At 36.9% G+C, this 18,505-nt stretch overlaps 1 protein-coding gene across 2 annotated transcripts in view; it reads left to right on the top strand.

The window, feature by feature from the left end:
- The window catches only part of slc35h1 (solute carrier family 35 member H1), a 32,619-nt gene extending 14,703 nt beyond the window's left edge, over positions 1-17,916 (top strand). For both annotated transcript variants that reach the window (XM_083569988.1, XM_083569987.1), the window contains exons 12-43: positions 404-573; positions 1,054-1,183; positions 1,297-1,442; positions 2,297-2,426; positions 2,660-2,799; positions 5,023-5,149; positions 5,262-5,401; positions 5,597-5,729; positions 7,054-7,196; positions 8,044-8,173; positions 8,274-8,390; positions 9,233-9,379; positions 9,480-9,536; positions 9,714-9,752; positions 9,870-10,008; positions 10,104-10,246; positions 11,000-11,109; positions 11,334-11,492; positions 12,503-12,580; positions 12,792-12,878; positions 12,991-13,044; positions 13,167-13,262; positions 13,546-13,599; positions 13,687-13,740; positions 14,261-14,314; positions 14,411-14,482; positions 15,327-15,362; positions 15,453-15,519; positions 15,704-15,892; positions 15,996-16,073; positions 16,811-16,972; positions 17,081-17,916. In XM_083569988.1, coding sequence (XP_083426114.1) covers positions 404-573; positions 1,054-1,183; positions 1,297-1,442; positions 2,297-2,426; positions 2,660-2,799; positions 5,023-5,149; positions 5,262-5,401; positions 5,597-5,729; positions 7,054-7,196; positions 8,044-8,173; positions 8,274-8,390; positions 9,233-9,379; positions 9,480-9,536; positions 9,714-9,752; positions 9,870-10,008; positions 10,104-10,246; positions 11,000-11,109; positions 11,334-11,492; positions 12,503-12,580; positions 12,792-12,878; positions 12,991-13,044; positions 13,167-13,262; positions 13,546-13,599; positions 13,687-13,740; positions 14,261-14,314; positions 14,411-14,482; positions 15,327-15,362; positions 15,453-15,519; positions 15,704-15,892; positions 15,996-16,073; positions 16,811-16,972; positions 17,081-17,109 — 3,410 coding nt within the window. In that variant the 3' untranslated portion in view covers positions 17,110-17,916. The remainder of the gene's footprint in view (positions 1-403; positions 574-1,053; positions 1,184-1,296; positions 1,443-2,296; positions 2,427-2,659; positions 2,800-5,022; positions 5,150-5,261; positions 5,402-5,596; positions 5,730-7,053; positions 7,197-8,043; positions 8,174-8,273; positions 8,391-9,232; positions 9,380-9,479; positions 9,537-9,713; positions 9,753-9,869; positions 10,009-10,103; positions 10,247-10,999; positions 11,110-11,333; positions 11,493-12,502; positions 12,581-12,791; positions 12,879-12,990; positions 13,045-13,166; positions 13,263-13,545; positions 13,600-13,686; positions 13,741-14,260; positions 14,315-14,410; positions 14,483-15,326; positions 15,363-15,452; positions 15,520-15,703; positions 15,893-15,995; positions 16,074-16,810; positions 16,973-17,080) is intronic.
- The last annotated feature ends 589 nt before the right edge of the window (positions 17,917-18,505 follow it).

Raw genomic sequence — 18,505 nt, 5'->3', positions numbered from 1 at the left:
TATAAGAATTAAATAAAGAATTATTAAGAATTAAATAAAGACTTACTGACAGACTTCTGGTGAAACAATTCAGAACAGTGTGGCCTCTCTGAAAATTTGCTTTTGCATTTGTTATTTAGTTTTTATTACAAAACAGCAGGCTTCAGCTAATTTCTGCCAAAATCACTGATTACATTTTCCAAAATATGGCAAAGGAATTACTCCTTTGTTTCTTGATATAAATGTCATGCAACATGTATGGCACAACCATCTTAATTATGGTCAATTGCAATTAACTTTAACTAATGCTTTTCTGTGATAATCAAAGACAAATGTTTTCATAGTCAGCACAATCCAGCACTATGGTAATACAGGCCAACACTAACATTCCTGACATTTGAATGCGTGTGTCTGTATGGAGCAGGACGTGCGCATCCCACTGAAGACCCAAGGCTGTCTTACCCAAGTCCCACAGACTTGCAATACTCTGAGGTTGGTCCCAAAGAGGTGCGTTTGAGCTGGACAAATACGGGCAGAAAGGTGCAGCAGTACAGGGTGGTGTTCCACAGCACTGAGGGACAGAGCCCACAGGAGGTGAGTCTGACATTTACTAAACAACCAGAACACATTCCACTGGTCTGGTGTAATTAAATTCCTTGTTTACAAAGGTCTGCACAAGCAACTAACGGTTATGTTTTAACCACCGCGACGGCTAAATCTTCTTGATCAAGTTGCAGAGAAAATGAGAGGAATTAAAGTTTTTACTCTTGTACATTACATTATATTTACTTTTGTAAAGTTAGTTGCATATACACACCTTTGTAAAGCCTGTAACTAGTCACTGGTATAGTGACCTGCCTTAAATGCATATAATTAGTTAAGCCATAAACAATGTGATAAAGTTTGTTATTATTCACTGGACATTCTGCTACAATGTTTGGCATTTAGAACACAATTTACCCATTTGTATATATTTATAGGTAATATGTACATTTGTGAGAAGAAATCTTTATATAACTAACTGATTATTATCCTAGGCAGAATTTCATGATCCTCAATGCTGTCTTTTTGCAGGTGGTAGTAAAGGGGTCAAACTCCACTGTGATGCTGACTGGACTGGCATCACAGACCCAGTATCATGTGTCAATCTTTCCTGTATATGAGGACAATGTGGGCTCCCCACTAAGAGGCATCTTCACTACAAGTGAGTGTCTATGTAAAAGAAAACACACATTATTTTTAATGTCAAATATAGAACAGTTAAATCTCCTCCTCGGATCTTTTATAGCAACTATTTCTTTCCTTTATTCTATTCAGCAACACTGGCCATGCCTGAGTCTCTGGAAGTCACTGCATCCTCATCAAGCAGTCTACGCGTGCGCTGGATGCCTGCTCATGGAGCTACCCAGTACATGGCCCTCTACTCAGCTCTCACAGATGGAGAGCCTGATGATGCTCGAGAGGTGAGTCTGGGTTCAGGTGCATGGTTGTGATAACCCTGTGTTGATACAATAAAAAAAAAAAATATTTGACCAAAACTGGATGAAAATATGAATATTCACTATAAAGCGAAAAGTATGTGGCTGCTAACCATCACACTGATACAGTACGTAGTTTTCCCCAAACATTTGCAAAACATAATTGTCTAGAATTTCTTTGCATGATGTAGCATTACATTTTCACTGCTTTACTGGAACTAAAGGGCCCAAACCTGTTCCAGCATGACATTGCACTTATACACAAAGCAAAGTTTATAAATACATGGTTTTCCAAGGCTTATATGGAAAAACACACTCAATTGACATGCTCAGAGCTCTTACCTCGACTCCACTGAACACCACTGAGGTGAGCAGGAACCAGGGCACCAGGACATTTCAGTTGATATACCCTAACTAATCCTTTTTTTTTTTTGCCAGAATAAGCACAATTCACCACAACCACATTTTTAAATCTACTAAAAAACCTTTTCAGAGCACTGGAGACTGTTGCATATTAATGGTCATGGGTTTATATGGATTTTGGCAAAAATATATTTAGGTATCATGTATTTCAATGGAATTAGAATTAAATATTTAAATACAAATTTCTCCATTTTTTAATTTTCGTTTTGGTACTAACCAGACTTTAAAATGCTGTACTTTTGTATACAAAAGGAACAATTTTGTATTTTATCATGCAACGTGTTTTCTCAGGCCAACACATATACAACATGTACACTTTTATTTTCATATGCATTAAGCTCATTTGTCATTGCTATTAATTTTTTTACTACTGTTGTGAATGTGGAAGTGTAAATGTGCAGTGTTTCGGTGTACAGGTGAAGTTTAGAGCTGATGAGACTGATGTAGAGCTGCGAGATCTGATGCCATCTACAGACTATTCAGTCACTGTCTATGCTTTGTATGAAGATGAGCCAAGTGATCCTGTCACCGCTGTCGCTACTACACGTAAATTCTTATACACTTTATATATTGTTTATATTGACATAAACCATCTAGCATATACAAGGTTTGTTGACAGTTTTTCTTTCTTTCTTTCTTTCTTTCTTTCTTCTCTCTCTCTCTCTCTCTCTCTCTCTCTCTCTCTCTCTCTCTCTCTCTCTCTCTCTCTCTCTCTCTCTCTCTCTCTCTCTCTCTCTCTCTCTCTCTCTCTCTCTCTCTCTCTCTCCAACTTTCTGCAGTTCCATTACCATCTCCTCTCAGTCTGCAATTTCCACTGGTTAGCCACAGCACTCTTAAGGTCACATGGGTGCCTGGGGCAGTTGATGTTCCTGCCCACCGTGTCACCTACAGCACAAATCACGGGAGTGATGTCAAACAGGTAGAGGAATGAAGCTTTTCACATCAAGAGATTCTTAGATTATGTTCAAAGAGCATGGCAACATAGAAATGGCTACATAGAAATAACAAGTGGCAGATTTTCACATTGGCTGTTACACAAATAAAACAGACCTGTGCAAAGCAGTAAATAAAACTAGCTATTACCATAGTGATTGCACTGTTAATTGTTTTACGTCCAGTTATGTTCTAAATTTATCTGGCAAAGACACCACCAAAAAAATCAGTACCATAAGGATTTGACAGAGGAAGATCTATAATCAGGGCATCATTCTTCTTCATTTAGAACGTGACTTTGATAAGATTTAAGCTTAACAGATTAAGGGCTACACTGACATTTTTTTTCCCAATAATATTTGTAGATACATATATATTAGAAACTGGCTTGAACTAATTCCAGTTATTTGCTCTTATGTCCTCAACCTTGTTGGAAACCTAGCCCAGTATAGTGTAAACCTGGCAAACCTACTGGTGCTGTGTTTTCCTAGGATGAACACTCCAAGAGAACGGATTCAGTTATCAAATGAACAAAAGTTTTTTTTTCTCAACATTTAAGAATTATATTTAACACATAAATGAAACATTTAGATTTGAAATATTACATTGAAGTTTCACTATATAAAAAGTCAGGGCGAAAAGAGTATTTATCTTTTGACCCTTGGTGTCCCACTTTATCAGGAGTGTGAATAATATTTCATGTACCAGGCACATTACACTTTGTCAGGAGTCAGGAACCAAAAAATCAGTTTTGTAGTGTATTTGTAAACTAAATGTGTTAGTTTATAATCACTTATCTGAAAGGTATGCTTCAAAATTCACAAACATTTATCACACAACACAGATGTTTATCAAATTTCTGGCTTTACCATAAAGTTTTGTAATTTGATGTTATGTGATGTAGCTCTATGTTGTTTAATGCGGCACCAGGGTTCTGGAGGAACGTTGTCTCATTTCTCTGTGTATTGCGTCAGCTATATATGGTAGAAATGACAATAAAAGCTTCTGGATTGACTTGACTTGAAGTGCTCTTGCCACCTGCCTTGAGCTTTCACATTTTGTTCTATAGGCCTTGAACTGATACGGATTATATCTGAGGTTATAAACTTTTACATTGTTTTACATTGTTTTTTGTATTTGCTTGAATGTATGGCCTTTAGTTTATTGCTTAATTTTGTTCTCTTTTGAAATAACAGACTTTAGCTATTTTTTAAGATATGTGTTTTGCTTTTTTAATCTTAATTCATTTGCTTGGCCAGAGTAGAATGGTGAAGATTCCCCAGGGTGTAGGTTTGACACACCTGCCTTATATAATTCTGGGCAACAGGGAATAATCAAAAAGTGTCACATATTCAGTGGTCAGGGGCAGGAGACCTCTGCTGATCAAAAGGTGTAATTTTCCAAGCTGATGTGGCACCTTGTTACAAATTCCATCAAGTTCTACATAATGAAAGATGAATAGTAACAACATATAAACTCAAACTAACTGATATGCTCCATAATGTAACTTCTCAGCAGAAAGCCTATTTTAAGACTTTTCTTTTAGAAAACTTTTCTTTTAACTTGGGTTCATAGACCCCAAGCTAAAATGTCTATATTTGCATTTCTATATGTACCGTATATAGACAAAAGTATTGGGACGTCTTGTTTTTTCCAGCCATATGTAATTTTTCCTCAAACTCTTACCACAATGTTGGAGGCACACAATTATGTAGGATGTCTTTAAATGCAGTAGCATTATATTTTTTATTTTACTAGGAGACCCAAACTTGTTCCAGCATGACAATGCCCCTGTGCAAAAAGTTAATTGCATTATGATATGGATTACATGGGTTGAAGTAACTTGAATGGCCTGCTATAGAAGTCTGAACCCTATTAAACACCTTTGCATGCACCCCAGGTCTCCTCACCCCCTACATCAGTACCTGACTTTACTAGAACCCTTATAGCAGAAAGAGTACAAATCTCATAACCACACTTCAAAATGGAAACATTTCAAATGTAGTGTAACATTTCCCAGAGGAGTGAAAGCTTTTGTAATGCAAATGGAGACAAAATGTTTAATGAGATCTTCTAAAAAGTATCTATGATAAACTTGTCCATATAGTGTACAATTTCCTGTCTCTTTATCCCGTTCTCTCTCTCTCTCTCTCTCTCTCTCTCTCTCTCTCTCTCTCTCTCTCTCTCTCTCTCTCTCTCTCTCTCTCAGGTAGAGGTATCAGGTGTGAACACAGTCTTACTGCAGAATCTGTCATCTCTGTCCAAGTATTTGGTGTCCGTGCAGTCCCTCTATGTAAAAGGCTTGTCTGCTCCACTCACTGGAAACATCACTACCTGTAAGTTCACATGCTTGCGTTGTCATTTTAGTAGACATGATTCAAGCATCATGTAGTTGTCTTTGTAATTCCAGTCTTGACTACGAGGTGTTTTTCTTTGTCACGTTCTCAGTAAGAGTGCCTGCTCCATCCGAGCTTCGAGTCACTAACTACTCTGAGAACACTCTAACAGTACTGTGGGAGCCAGCTGCAGACGATGTGACCTCATACTTGATTAAATGGATCTCTTTGAGTGGAGGAGACCTGAGGCAGGTCAGTGTGAGCTGCCATCATTGTTTTCAAGTTTTTTGTCTGATCGAACGAGCCTTGTATGTGGTAGAGTGAGATGCTGTGCATTAGGTGGTTGGTTATTGTGTATTACTATGTGATATGCAATTGTTTTAGGAGTATATATAATTAAACCATTTCTCAATGTGGCATGATGTATTATTTCTTTCATTGTTTAAGTTGAAAGTGGATGGAGACAGTGAAGGAGCCACACTGGAGGGTGTTGAGGATGATAAAGAGTATCAGATATCACTCTCTGCCCTCTACACTGATGGGGCACAAAGTGAGGCTGTGGCTATCAGATACAGCACCTGTGAGTATATATTATATATATGATACTCTGGTATGAATCCCTCATTATTGTCTCACCGTGGCATTGTGAAAGGCATCCTGCAGATGGATTGCACCATCAGCAGGATGATACTTGCTTACTTAGTTTTATCATTGCTTCCAGTTCGACTGTGTCAATATCATCAATAGTTATGATGCTTAGCGATGATGACTCAAATCTGTTCAATCTTTTACTATAAATAAATATCGAATGTAATAAAATGACATTATTATACAACATTTTGCTGCTCTGATATGTTTATATGGAGTGGAAACATGATTTGTAGACTTATGTTATTACAGTGGAACCCGGTTATGTCGATGTCCTAGGGGGTCGCCAAAAAGCATCGAGGTAACCGATGATCGAGATAAACGAAAATCAAAATGGCGGCAATATATTAACGTGCTTGAAATTTCTTTATGTACATGATGTGCGTTAATAAATGAGAATGTGCATGCATGTGTTTTTGAAGGGTTTTTTTTACACAACAGCGTTGCCGCGATTTGTTTGATGAAGGCATGCTATAAAAATACATACAGTACATGTTTATCTGTCAGGAATCCACCTGCCACGCCCCCTTCAGCCCCCTTCAGCGTGTCAGGTGTTTTCTCGGCCGCTTTCTCTGAAGCTCCCGGCTTTAATCGCGCGCATATGGTGCTCGTTTATCATCATCACCAGCTCCTATTTAAACTTCCACACTCTCACTGTCCGTTATTGGTGGTATATGTTGGTTCACGGCGGTCGTTGTTATCGCTCATGCGTTTCCCGGTACGTGTCTTCCCACCGGCACTGTCTCACCGGCTGCTCTTTTCTTCCCAAAGCCGCGCCGCGCCCCTACTAACACTACGAACACTAACACTACCTAACAGCAGAGATTCACCAGTATACAATACAACACCTGTAGCAGCTGTAAGACTTGATTTTTCCGCCACTTCCGCGAGTTCTTCTGCGGCTGCACCAAGATAACTGACGTTAAATGGCAAATTTTCCCCCCCTTGTGCTCGAGATATCAGGGTTCGGCGACATAAAAAAAGTCGACATAACCGATAAAAAATGCTTAGAAAAAGAGAGAATTTGGCGGTTCCACTTCAAAAACGTCGACTTAATAGGGTTGTCGAGGTAACCGAGGGCGAGATAACCGGTTCCACTGTATATACATTTTTAGCCAATTCTTTCCATTTCCATTAATCTTTTTTATTCATGAAATTTTTTTTTTCCTGGATAGGAAGCTCTTTAGATATGACACTACTTTCAGAGAAAACATTAGAATGAGTTTTTATTTTGTGGTGTAATTGTATTGCTTCAGTGTTTGGTGGAGGTCCCACTGGTGTGTCCATCTCTGAAGAGACTGCAGTCAGTATGCTGGTCAGCTGGGTTCCTCCTAATGCCCATGTGCTGCAGTACCACGTGTCCTATACCCCTTTAACTGGAGATGCACGAGAGAACAAAGTAAGTGCTTCCTTTAGAAACATGTTTCTTTCATTTAGTTCGAATGGCGTTTTGTTGTTCTTTTTCCTGCCCTTTTTTTTTTACATTTATATTCATTTACAAATATTTAAATTGTCAGCGTATCCATAAGGTGTGTAGCTAATTGGAGTACAAACCATCCTAGGGATATTCACTAGTGAAGGGTCATTCATGAACGTGTTGTTCATTTCATCTCATGAGTCCTCTGGTCTGAGTGGTTTGTTTATTTATCACGTGATTCCCGTAGACGCTATGCAATGCATTACCCAAAGACAGAATGGAGTAGTTCATCTCATGAGTCCTCTGGTCCGAGTCGTTCGTTCTTTTGTCCAGTGACTCCCATATACGCTACACAATAAAATGGATCAGGTTCTTTGACAGTATTGTTACAATAATTATGGGAGACACATGACAAAAGAACTAACGACACGAACCAGAAGATATGAGAGGTGACCTACTTATTCTGTTTTTCGTAATTTGTCCTTAGCCGCATTGTCATATTTGCATTATTGGAACTATAGTTAAAGTTCCCTAATATAGATGTGTTGGGGGATCTGCTTATTGAAAGTGTAAGTTTGTTTTTCTTAACAAAGGAACGAATTAACCTAAATGCCTAAAAAAAAGATTTGTTCATTTTGATAAATGCGATTTAGATTTAAATGCGATTTAGATTTAGAACCTAGTCACTAAAACGATCCAATCTTCCCATCACTAATATTTACTCCATTACACAAAGACATACTACTGTATAACATATACATACTTCCTACTTAGTCAATTGTGGTGCATCATAGGTAATGTAGTCTTGGGGGTGGACTTTTCCTTGTAGGTGTTGTTGCCAGGCAGTGAAAGACGAGTCCTTCTGCAATCTCTTCTCCCTGACACTCGGTACAGTGTGCTGGTTACTGCTGAATACCGCAACAGAGAGGGAGGCAGTGCCTCAGCACAAGGCAAAACCAGTCAGTCTCTTTCTCCTACTTTGTCCCTTAGTATGTGCATTCATATACTGTATTCTCATGCATATACACACATCTTGTAATTTCTTTCCCATATATCCAGCCAGTCTACGTGTGAGCAGTGTGAGCGTGGTTCGGTCTGATCACTCAAGTATCTGTGTGTCCTGGAGGCCAGTAGCAGCAGTTACTGCATACCGCATAGTTATCCAGGCCCTCAGAGGTACAGGTACCAACCTGCTTTTTTTGTAATATACTATTTATACCCTTACCCACCCCAAGGGTCATCAATGTGTCAACATATAGAACAATAACAGCCCCAGACAGTCTAACCACATGCCACAGAGCATAAATCTTTTTCTACACTTTTCTGGATAAAAACCTCAGAATCCTGAAGACTGCTTGTTCTCTTGGTATATGTGCCAAGTTATGAGTCATTTCAATTGAAACAGTTATCACTTAGTTAATATTATATGTATCTGCTGCCAAACAGTATATTTTTTTTATTTAATTTAATTAATTTTTTAAATAGAAGTCCATGTTTGATGAATAGACTAGACTAGAATAGAATAGAATAGCTTTTATTTGTCACATACATTACAACACAGTGAAATTCTTTCTTCACATATCCCAGCTTGCTCAAAAGCTGGGGGCAGAGCGCAGGGTCAGCCATGATACAGGGCCATTTAATCTGTTCAAGAGAGCTACATATCTATAGCACTTCTTCCTGCAAATAAAAATCATTCAAAACAGATCTGCCCAGTCTGTGTTCATCAGAATACCAAGTCTTAAATTGCTGCCTGTTAGAAACCATTTTGAATTGTCAAGATAATTTACATTAGCCACCAAGACTGAAACACTTTAAGCTTTGCATATCAATAGTGAAAATCATGTTTTAATTAAAACAAACTAACAGTGATGATTCACTTTCTTATACATTTAATTTCATTTGTTATTTATTTAAATAGTGACCTGTCTTTTTGTTTGTTTGTTTGTTTGTTTTTTGCTACTGCCACTCTACTGTTTTTGTGTATCTCTTTGTCTGGGTTTTTTGCTTGGGTATAGATAAGCAGAAAAAAGAAGAAACGGTAGAACCTTCCAGCAGCAGTCACTGTTTCTATGAGCTCCAGCCAGAGACAGTGTATCGGATAAGTGTGCACTCCCGCCTGGGAACAGTAGAGAGCACTGCTGTCACTATTCTTCATCCCACAGGTAAGATTTTTCATTCGGCTCTAAAAATAGCTCTTACACTTGCAAGTATCTGCTCGATTCTTTATCAGAATGCTGATTTAATTTTAATTTAAATTTTTAGCTGCAGCACCATTAAGAGCACATGTTCCTCCAAAACTACATCCCATACAAAAGGAAAGTGAGTATCACTGCAAGCATCCCATCAAGGTTTAATTTTCTCATCATGCCCAGTGTTCCTTGGAGAGGATACACTTCCACTATGACCCTGAGCAGAATAAAGTACTGACTAAAGATGAACATTTTTAGTTATGAACAATAAATGAGTAAACCTCCTATGCTGTGTTTTCCTTTACAGTGTGTCCTGAGATGACTATCAGAAATAGTGTGATTAAAGGTAGATACCTGAATCTCTCATCTTTCTTTTGATTCGGAATGTAATTAAGGAAGTTCATCAGCATTAATGACTGAAATTTCCCCCTAAAAAAATCATGCGTGCATGTATGTGTTGCAGGCTTTAACATGATGGAGGCATTTGGGCTGACTCAGAGAGCCCACTCCACTGTGGAGGGTGTTTCAGTGGAGCCTTTTATCTTCAGCACTCTTTCCAGCTTCACCCTCTACAGAGACGTGCAGCTGACTCAAAGCACCGGGTGAGTATTGGCAAACATTTTCCAAGTGTGATACAGCGATCCAAATGGATGACTGGATTGTGCAAATCATTGTTTTAATTTGACTTGTATTACAGCTTTATCCATCCAGAAGGCTTTGCTCCAGAGCACACTATCAGCATGGCCTTCCGTCTGCTGCAGGATTCACCCAAGGAGCCCTTTGCTCTCTGGCAGCTCACTGACCATGATTTCCAGCCCAAAATGGGGGTGGTGCTGGACCGTGAGTACAAAGCTACCTAAAATTATATGCGTGCATACTTTAAAAATTATCAAAACTTACTAACTTTTTATTAAGTCTGCTGTAACATCATCCTAACCTCAAACAGAATACGGTATACAGTAACCAGACGAGGTGACTTAAGGGGCTTCTGTGGCATCTTTAAATAATGTTTTTGACAAAGCCTTTAGATGACCTTGTGCATGCTTTTGTAACCTCTGCAATACAAAATCTATTTGAACAGAATGCAGGCTGGCAACACTGCTGTCACTTTAAGTATGCTCTAGGTTCAGCAGCTCGCATTCTCAATAGAAGAAGCAAGTATTATCGCACTACCAAGTTTGATTCAATTTGTAACATCCCTGCATAGGCAACAACATTCTGCTAATGTAGCCTAAACCCCCAAATGGCTGCAGTATAGCTCATGGCTTGTTCAGATCAGGCTGCTGCTAATCCCAAAGATTGCAGATCAGGCACCAAAAAATGTTTTGCTCACACTGCCCCTGAATTTGTAGCCTCACTTTTTATATAGTTATTTGGTATTTTATTAAGTGTAAGCATTTTGTTTTATAGTTTTGTAATAATTTTTCTATTTAGATATTGCATTAATGAATTTTTTGCATCCACAAGGAATTTTTTTAGATTGAGAAAACTGGCTACTTTGTTATGCATTTTGTTTATTCATGCTCATTGTGTAAAATATAAAGGGCAGAGTTTCTGGATATCAATAGTGTACGTTTTTTTTTTTTTTGTCAGCTGAAAGGAAAGTGTTGCTTTACTTCAGTCTGGACTACAGAGGAGAGGTTCAGGAACTTACCTTTGACCAGCCTCAAGTTCAAACTCTCTTTTACGGCAGCTTTCACAAGGTGAGAGAGAAATTGAGAGAGAATGAGAGAATTTGATTGTGTGTGTGTGTGTGTGTGTGTGTGTGTGTGTGTGTGTGTGTGTGTGTGTGTGTGTGTGTGTGTGTGTGTGTGTGTGTGTGTCTTGGGGGGTGGGGTTGGATAATGTATATTACATTGTAAATTAAAATGACGATTATTAAGCATTGTTCTTGTGTATAACTTTTTTTATATGTTGCGAATTACAGATTCACCTGTCAATTAGTCAAGTAAGTGTGTCCCTGTCAGTGGACTGCAAGAGGGTTACTGAGAGACCTGCTCGTCCCCTTGGAAACATACCCACTGATGGCTTCGAGATGCTTGGCAAGCTAGTGAGGACTCGAGGGCCACGCAGTGGATCTGCTGCTGTGAGTAACAAATTGAATTGAAACAATACAAAATGTCATTTCTATATACAAAAAGTTTATTTTTATTTTTATTAACTACGTCATTTTATTCAATCTGACAAGAGACAGGGAAAAATTTGCTGGGTACTCTATCAAAAACAGTCTTCTTCTTCCAGGGGTGCTCAAGGGTCAGATTTCCTATCTGTATTCTCTGTTCTTAGAAGCCTCTTCAGCTTTAAAACCTTTAAAGAAAGATTCGGCTAAGGGATATAGGCCAGTCATTTACTGATAATGAATGGCTCTCTATATGTGAGGAGGTTTTTCATTAATCAATTTCAAGCTCTATGCATGAGCAAAAGATAAAATTTAAATACAGAACATATGTCACCACAGTACGCCTTCATAAAATTCTGAAACTCAGCTGTGTTTCAAATGTAAATCTAATATAGGAACATTGATGTATTTATTTTGGGACTGTAAGAAAATGTAACCTTTTTGGCATGAGGTACATGATATGGTTTAGAAAATGCTGGTTAGAAAATGTGTCCAACTGTATATATTTGTTAAACTGTAAAATAGCGCTAGATATCTCTACTGATTTACAATCGTTTTTTTTTATTTCATTACTTCTTTGGCAAAGAAATATGTACTAATTCTATGGCCATCATCTCTGAACTCCGAAGATGTGTTTAGCACAAGTGGCTAATCTTCTTCCTTTGGAAAAACTTACACATGACATAGAAAAAATATTGGAATTATTTTGCCAGTTTAGGGCCCTAGCCCCGACTTATGTTCTTTTCCATCTTTTTTTTTTTCTTTTCTTTTCCATGTTTTGACCTGCTCTTTGACTTTCCATGGTCACTCTCTCATATTAACAATACATTGTTGTTATATTGTTATAAAAATGCATGCTGTGTGTGTGTGTTAACTGATCGATCAATAAAACTCGTAAAATAATGAAAAATTATATATATATATATAGTAATTATTTGAACATGATGTGAAGGGTTTCCTTTTGTTTTGATGCTCAGTTCCAGTTGCAGTCATTTGAGATTGTATGTAACATTACCTGGGCCTTAGAGGACACATGCTGTGACCTGCCTGCTCAGGTGAGGAAACCCCCCCCCCCACACACACACACACACACACACACACCCACCTGTCTTGACCGTAGCCTGTCCAACATTTCCTGATTCTAAAGACTATTAAATCTTCACCTGTCTCATGGTTCTCTATACAATTTTATACCCAGCAAGCATATTTAATGTTGTTATGTTGTTTATTGTAGTGTGCCTTCTACAATTTTTTTTATTTCTATAGAGAGATGAGGAGAGTTGCCCAGCTCTTCCATATGCGTGCACTTGCACTTCCAATGTCCCAGGAGCCCCTGGAGATACAGGATCACCTGTAAGTACACTGCCAGAACTTATTAAATAGGTCAATGTACAAAACCTATTAAAAAGGTTATTGTTACTGATTTACGGTACAAGTGTAAGATTATATTCTACTTTTGTGACAGGGGAAGCCTGGTCCTCGAGGGCAGAAGGGGGAAAAAGGAGAAGGAGGCCAAAAGGTATCGAATAAGTGAATATGCAGCAAAGACTTTGCTCAGTTATTCAAATCCAGTTGCAGATGTTTTACCATGACTAGAAAAGAATAAATAATTAGTTCTCTCTATTTTCTGTTCTACTACAGGGTGAAATTGGGCCACCTGGCAAGGCTGGACCAGAAGGCAGCTTAGGTCCTCTGGGGCCCTTGGGCCCTCGTGGTATAACAGTGATGGGAAAAATAGTACGACCATATATATTACTTTCTTTTATTTACACCCATATTCTTTTTCTATGTTTTTTTTTATTATGTGTATATTGATTTTTTTACCTTAAATTTTTATTAAATTTTATGTAATGAAGCAGTTGTAATAACCATTTCACTCCATGTCATACTGTGTATGATTTTTATATGTAACAAATTAAATTTCAATTAAAATTAGATTTATTAGCCATAAAGATGTTTCAGCCATGAAGAAGCAATCTAGTGGTTTATTAACCCTCCCTTGGATTGCCTGTTTCACTAGGGCCCTCCAGGAATTCGTGGAGAGAAAGGTGAAATGGGAAGTCCTGGGAACCAGGTAAGCCGGTAGCATCCCTTGTTATATTAGAAAAGGAAGACTGTGGCATTTATACACGATTTGTACCTGTGTCATTGTCTTTTTCAGGGTTTACCAGGACCACCTGGCCCAAAAGGTGAAGAAGGTAATGCAGGACCTAAGGCAAGTCTACTTCTTTTAAACCTGCCTCAATTATTTTTTAAATCTTATAATAGTATCTTGAAATGTATGTCAGAGTTCTCAGGTTGAAATTGCTAGAACCAGTGGCACATTTGCCAGGTCAAATATCAGTTTTAGACACAAAATGTTACAGAAGATAGTGACTAGCAGGAACCATCAGCCAATCAGGGATGAGGACAGTAAAAAAAAAAAAATTGAAAAAAAATTGAAAAAAAAAAAAATTGAAAAAGTCCAATACTACACTGTAAGGTTAAAACCCAACCCAAGTTTTAGGTTAAATTTTTCTTGTTAAAGAGGTAAGAAGTTTATTTGTTCCCTAATTTGATGAAATGTGAGCAAATGAATGATGATAGTCAGAGAATATAAATTTGTGTATTTTGTTTGGCCACCAAACTGCTATTGCACAATGTAGAACTACTTCTAATCACCCCTACACACTACAAATAGAATTTTTCATTTTTGTATAATCCATTTAATTCTTTCTGTTCATTTTTCTTACTAGGGAACCAGAGGTGTGGAGGGAAATATGGGACCCCCAGGGACTACAGGGCCACGGGTAAGATAGTCAGCATTCACACAGGCTTGATATGTGCACTCATACTTTTGCATTGCAGCTTTGCTGAATAAGCTGAATGTTATCTTGCTCTTACAGGGCTTCCAGGGTATTCCAGGCCACCCGGGGCCTGTCGGAGAAAGGGGGCCACTAGGACCTGTTGGGCCCTCAGTAAGTACCGCTGTCCAATTAGAAAGCGAAAAAAAAAACCTATATATTATTTATTATTTGCTTGACATCTTTCTATTGGCAGATGATTTTGCTTAGTTTAACTATAAATTGTAAGAAAGATGGAAAATTATCTGCCAGAAAATTGACAGGTAAAAAAGTAAAAAAAAAATATATCTAGTAATAGGTTTAATAATTCTCATATTTGTATCTTTTATCTTTTCAATTTAAGACTTATGTTTAATGTTTATATTTTGGTGTAATCCTATAGGAATTAAATACATTTGATTAAAATTTTATAAAGTTTATATATAAATTGAAATATTATGACATTATAATAAAATTAAATAATGGGAAAGTGGGGTTTGAAAACAAATACAGAATGGCAGAATCTAAGGAAAATGTTCGGGGATGTCTTGTGGCAGCATTGATAATGTTTAATTGATCATTTCTTTTCTCTACACGTAACCACTGCTATTCTGAGATTTTTATTTCTGTTTAAACCCTTTTCTATATGAACTCATGCTAATTAATGATGTAAGCACAATGTAGTACTTTTTTCTTTAGTTTGATGTGGAGAACACTTTATGGCACAATTGGTTATAGAATTTAGCGAAGAATGAATTTCATACAGCGATAATAATCTGAAAAGACTAAAATAGAGCTGCATGAAATCACTTAAGAGCTACATTTCATGTTTTAGTGCACCTAAATAATGTATAATTATTCACTACCTAATGTAGACCTAAAGTTCAGGTTACTATGTTCATATTACATTATTTTGTATTATAAGAGTTGCTATGGTTTATTTTAGAATATAAACCCTGATGTCTTTTTCTATCGTTAGGGACTCTCGGGGATTAAAGGTGAGAGAGGAGAGAAGGTAGGTATATGCTGACCACTCATCCTCTTGAAAGGAACCTTTGATTGTACATTGTTGTGATGCATTGTGAATCTCTGCTTTGTTTCATAGGGCGAGCCACAGTCTTTTGCCATCATCTATGACCTTGTCACTCAGGCCTGTGAAAAGCTAGTGCATGGTATGTTTCAAAACACAGCGCTTTTCTGTCCCCTTGGTTATCATTTGCCAGTTTTACATTCAAAATATAATTGTGGTTGAACAAATAAGTATTCTGATGCTGTTTTCATGGATGTTAAGCAGTTTGGGTTTCTTTCCTTCACTTATTTATTTTTCTATTTACCTGTTCTCTAATTGTGTTCTAGACGAAGTGCTTAAGTTAGATGCCTTTCTAAATGACATTCGTCGAAATCCTGAACCTGTTCAAGAGCCTGTTGGACCTCCAGGAGAGCCTGGAATCCCAGGTGGTAAGGGATCCCCGGGACCCAGAGGTCCTCCAGGCCGACAAGGGAACAGAGGCACACCAGGCAGACCGGGGTATCCTGGGGAGCAGGGTAAGACTTCAGTAGACTCTGTAGGGTTGTAATTCTGGGTACAGTCAATTAATCAAAAAGTGTAAATTTCCAGTTACAACACTGACCTCTATTTCTGTTATAGGACGCAGGGGTTTGCCTGGTGAGAAGGGAAATCCAGGCTCTAATACCCAGGGACCACCAGGAATGAAGGGTTTTTCAGGTATCAAAAAACAGACCAGAAAATAAGAAAAAACACATTGTATAAAAAAGACAAAGCATAAAATTATATATATATATATATATATATATATATATATATATATATATATATATATATATATATATATATATATATATATATATAATATATTATATAGTACTGTATAAAAGTACTACATTCAGTTGTCTGTTTAATGAAGTAAGTTAAATAAAACCAATAAGGTACTAATTTAAACGTGGTTTCGTTTTAAATATTTTGGAATATTTTTATATTATTATATATGCAGAGCTGTATAATGTACCATCAAACTATTTGGCCATTTTTTTTCAATTGTATACTAGAGAAGCTTCATGAGTCAAATTCAAAAGAGCTCTACTCAAAAAGGTGTAGTTTGTTATGCTCGTGTTTCTGCCACAATAAATTTCATGTTTCTAAATTGTTCATATTTTTGGGTGGAATTTGCCTTTTTCACAGTCAGAACAAAGCTTACTGATTTTGCCTTGTTTTCCCTCAGAGGCATTAGTACTTTCACTAGAGGGGATGACATTAATTGTGTGAATTAGGGTTCACTTGACATTCTGAAACTGCTTCTTTAATGCTTAGAAAGTTTTATAGATGCAATCTGTTTACTTTAATCTTTATTGACTATCTGAAATTGTCTGAACACTGAGTAAGTGTATGTGTGATATGAGAGAATCCATACTTATCACTGTTGGCCATTATTTGGGTTTCACCAGGACCTCATGGAGAAAGCAAGATAGGGATACCAGGCCCTCGGGGTGAAGATGGTAAATCAGGCATCCCGGGTATTCTTGGAGCTCCTGGACAGCCAGGTGAGATTGGTCCCCCTGGTGTGTGTGACAGCAGCGGCTGCCAACGTGGAGGCCCCCCACCTCCAGGTAAAAAAAAAATTCTGTTTCTCCTATGGACACTGCACATTATCTGCTAATGTCTACTTGTAAATAATACTAGTATTCATTACCTGATTTTACCGTTTCATTTTTCAGAGGATCCGTACTATGGATACCAGCCTTGATACAAAACATAAGGACTGTCTAAACAGTGATTACCAGAGATCATCTTTCAGAGGAATTTCATGATGCTAATTCAAATGGATCTACATGCAAAGGATGGTTTTTTTTTCTTCATCATATTTATAAACCTGTTTCTCGGCTCAGGAACTTCCTCAAAGTTTTTACCTTCTGACTGGATCCTTATCTTTTAGATTCTTTCACTAAATTTCTGTACATAACATTTTATTTCTGTGCCATGGATCACAAGACAAAACTTCTTGAGCAGGACTCATTATGTGCTACAAGGAGGAGATGCCATATTTGTCATATGGGAAATTTTCAAAAATGGCAAGTTCGCACTGAGAATGTTTTATGGCTGGTATTTTACCAAAACTGTGTTTTACTTTGTTATATTTATGCACTACAATGTGTGTGTTTTTTTTCTATATGTTGTTGAAGGCATATTATTATATTATAATACTACAACCTGTTTGTGTACTCTGATTTGAAGTGCCTCGAAATATTTTTTAACTAAAATGAATTGTTTGAAATAATCATTAAACAAGACTGTGATCATTTTATGATGTCTTACTGATCTACATGAGGCCTATTTGACTTGATAGTGTACAAAATACTTTTAGCACATTTCAAAATATGTATATTGGTTCTACGGCCATATTATTGTTTAAATAATCATTTTTTCTACCTAATAGCTGTCTTAACCATAAAAAGTGTATATATGTTTGTTGGAATGAGCTTAAGTAAATCAGTGTGTGTATGAAACAAAATTATATTTTAAATAAAAAAATAAATATCTATTTCTCAAAGTACTCAAAACATTAGGTTAATTATTGATTCTGTTAATAAATACACATTGTATCATATTTAAAGTGCATTAATGCTATTTAATCATATTGTAATATGACTTACAGGATTGCATCTACATTTTTGTTTACTAGGTTACCTGCAATAAATTCAAAGTCGCTAAATCTAAAAAGCCTGTTGCGCAAAAATTAAAAAAGACAACACTGTATGATTTATAGAGATTGAATATGTCAGTGATTCAGTGGTGATTTTATAGAAGGAAAAACTGGCAATAGGAAATGTTCTGGTGGATTGATGGATGGATGGACTACTTTATAAAGATAGTAAAAGCTAAATATATACAGTATATAAAGGATATAAAATATAAAAAATGATAAAGTATAAAATTATATAGACAAGAAACAGATATGGTCTGTATATCTGAGGATGTGATGTGGTAGTGCAGAATAGTGTGAGTGTAAACTTTATAAATATTGTTGATACACCAGCAGACTTTAGGTGAAATGATAAAGCAAAAAAAAAAAAAAGACTATTAGGTAATGTGTCTACATAATCTCCACAATTTTCATTGTAATCTGTATAATGAGGATTTCA

Source organism: Silurus aristotelis (genome assembly GCF_946808225.1).
Source record: "Silurus aristotelis genome assembly, chromosome: 19".
Lineage (NCBI taxonomy): Eukaryota > Metazoa > Chordata > Actinopteri > Siluriformes > Siluridae > Silurus > Silurus aristotelis.
The sequence above is the reverse complement of the archived record's forward strand: the minus strand, read 5'-3'. Positions and strand labels throughout refer to the sequence as shown.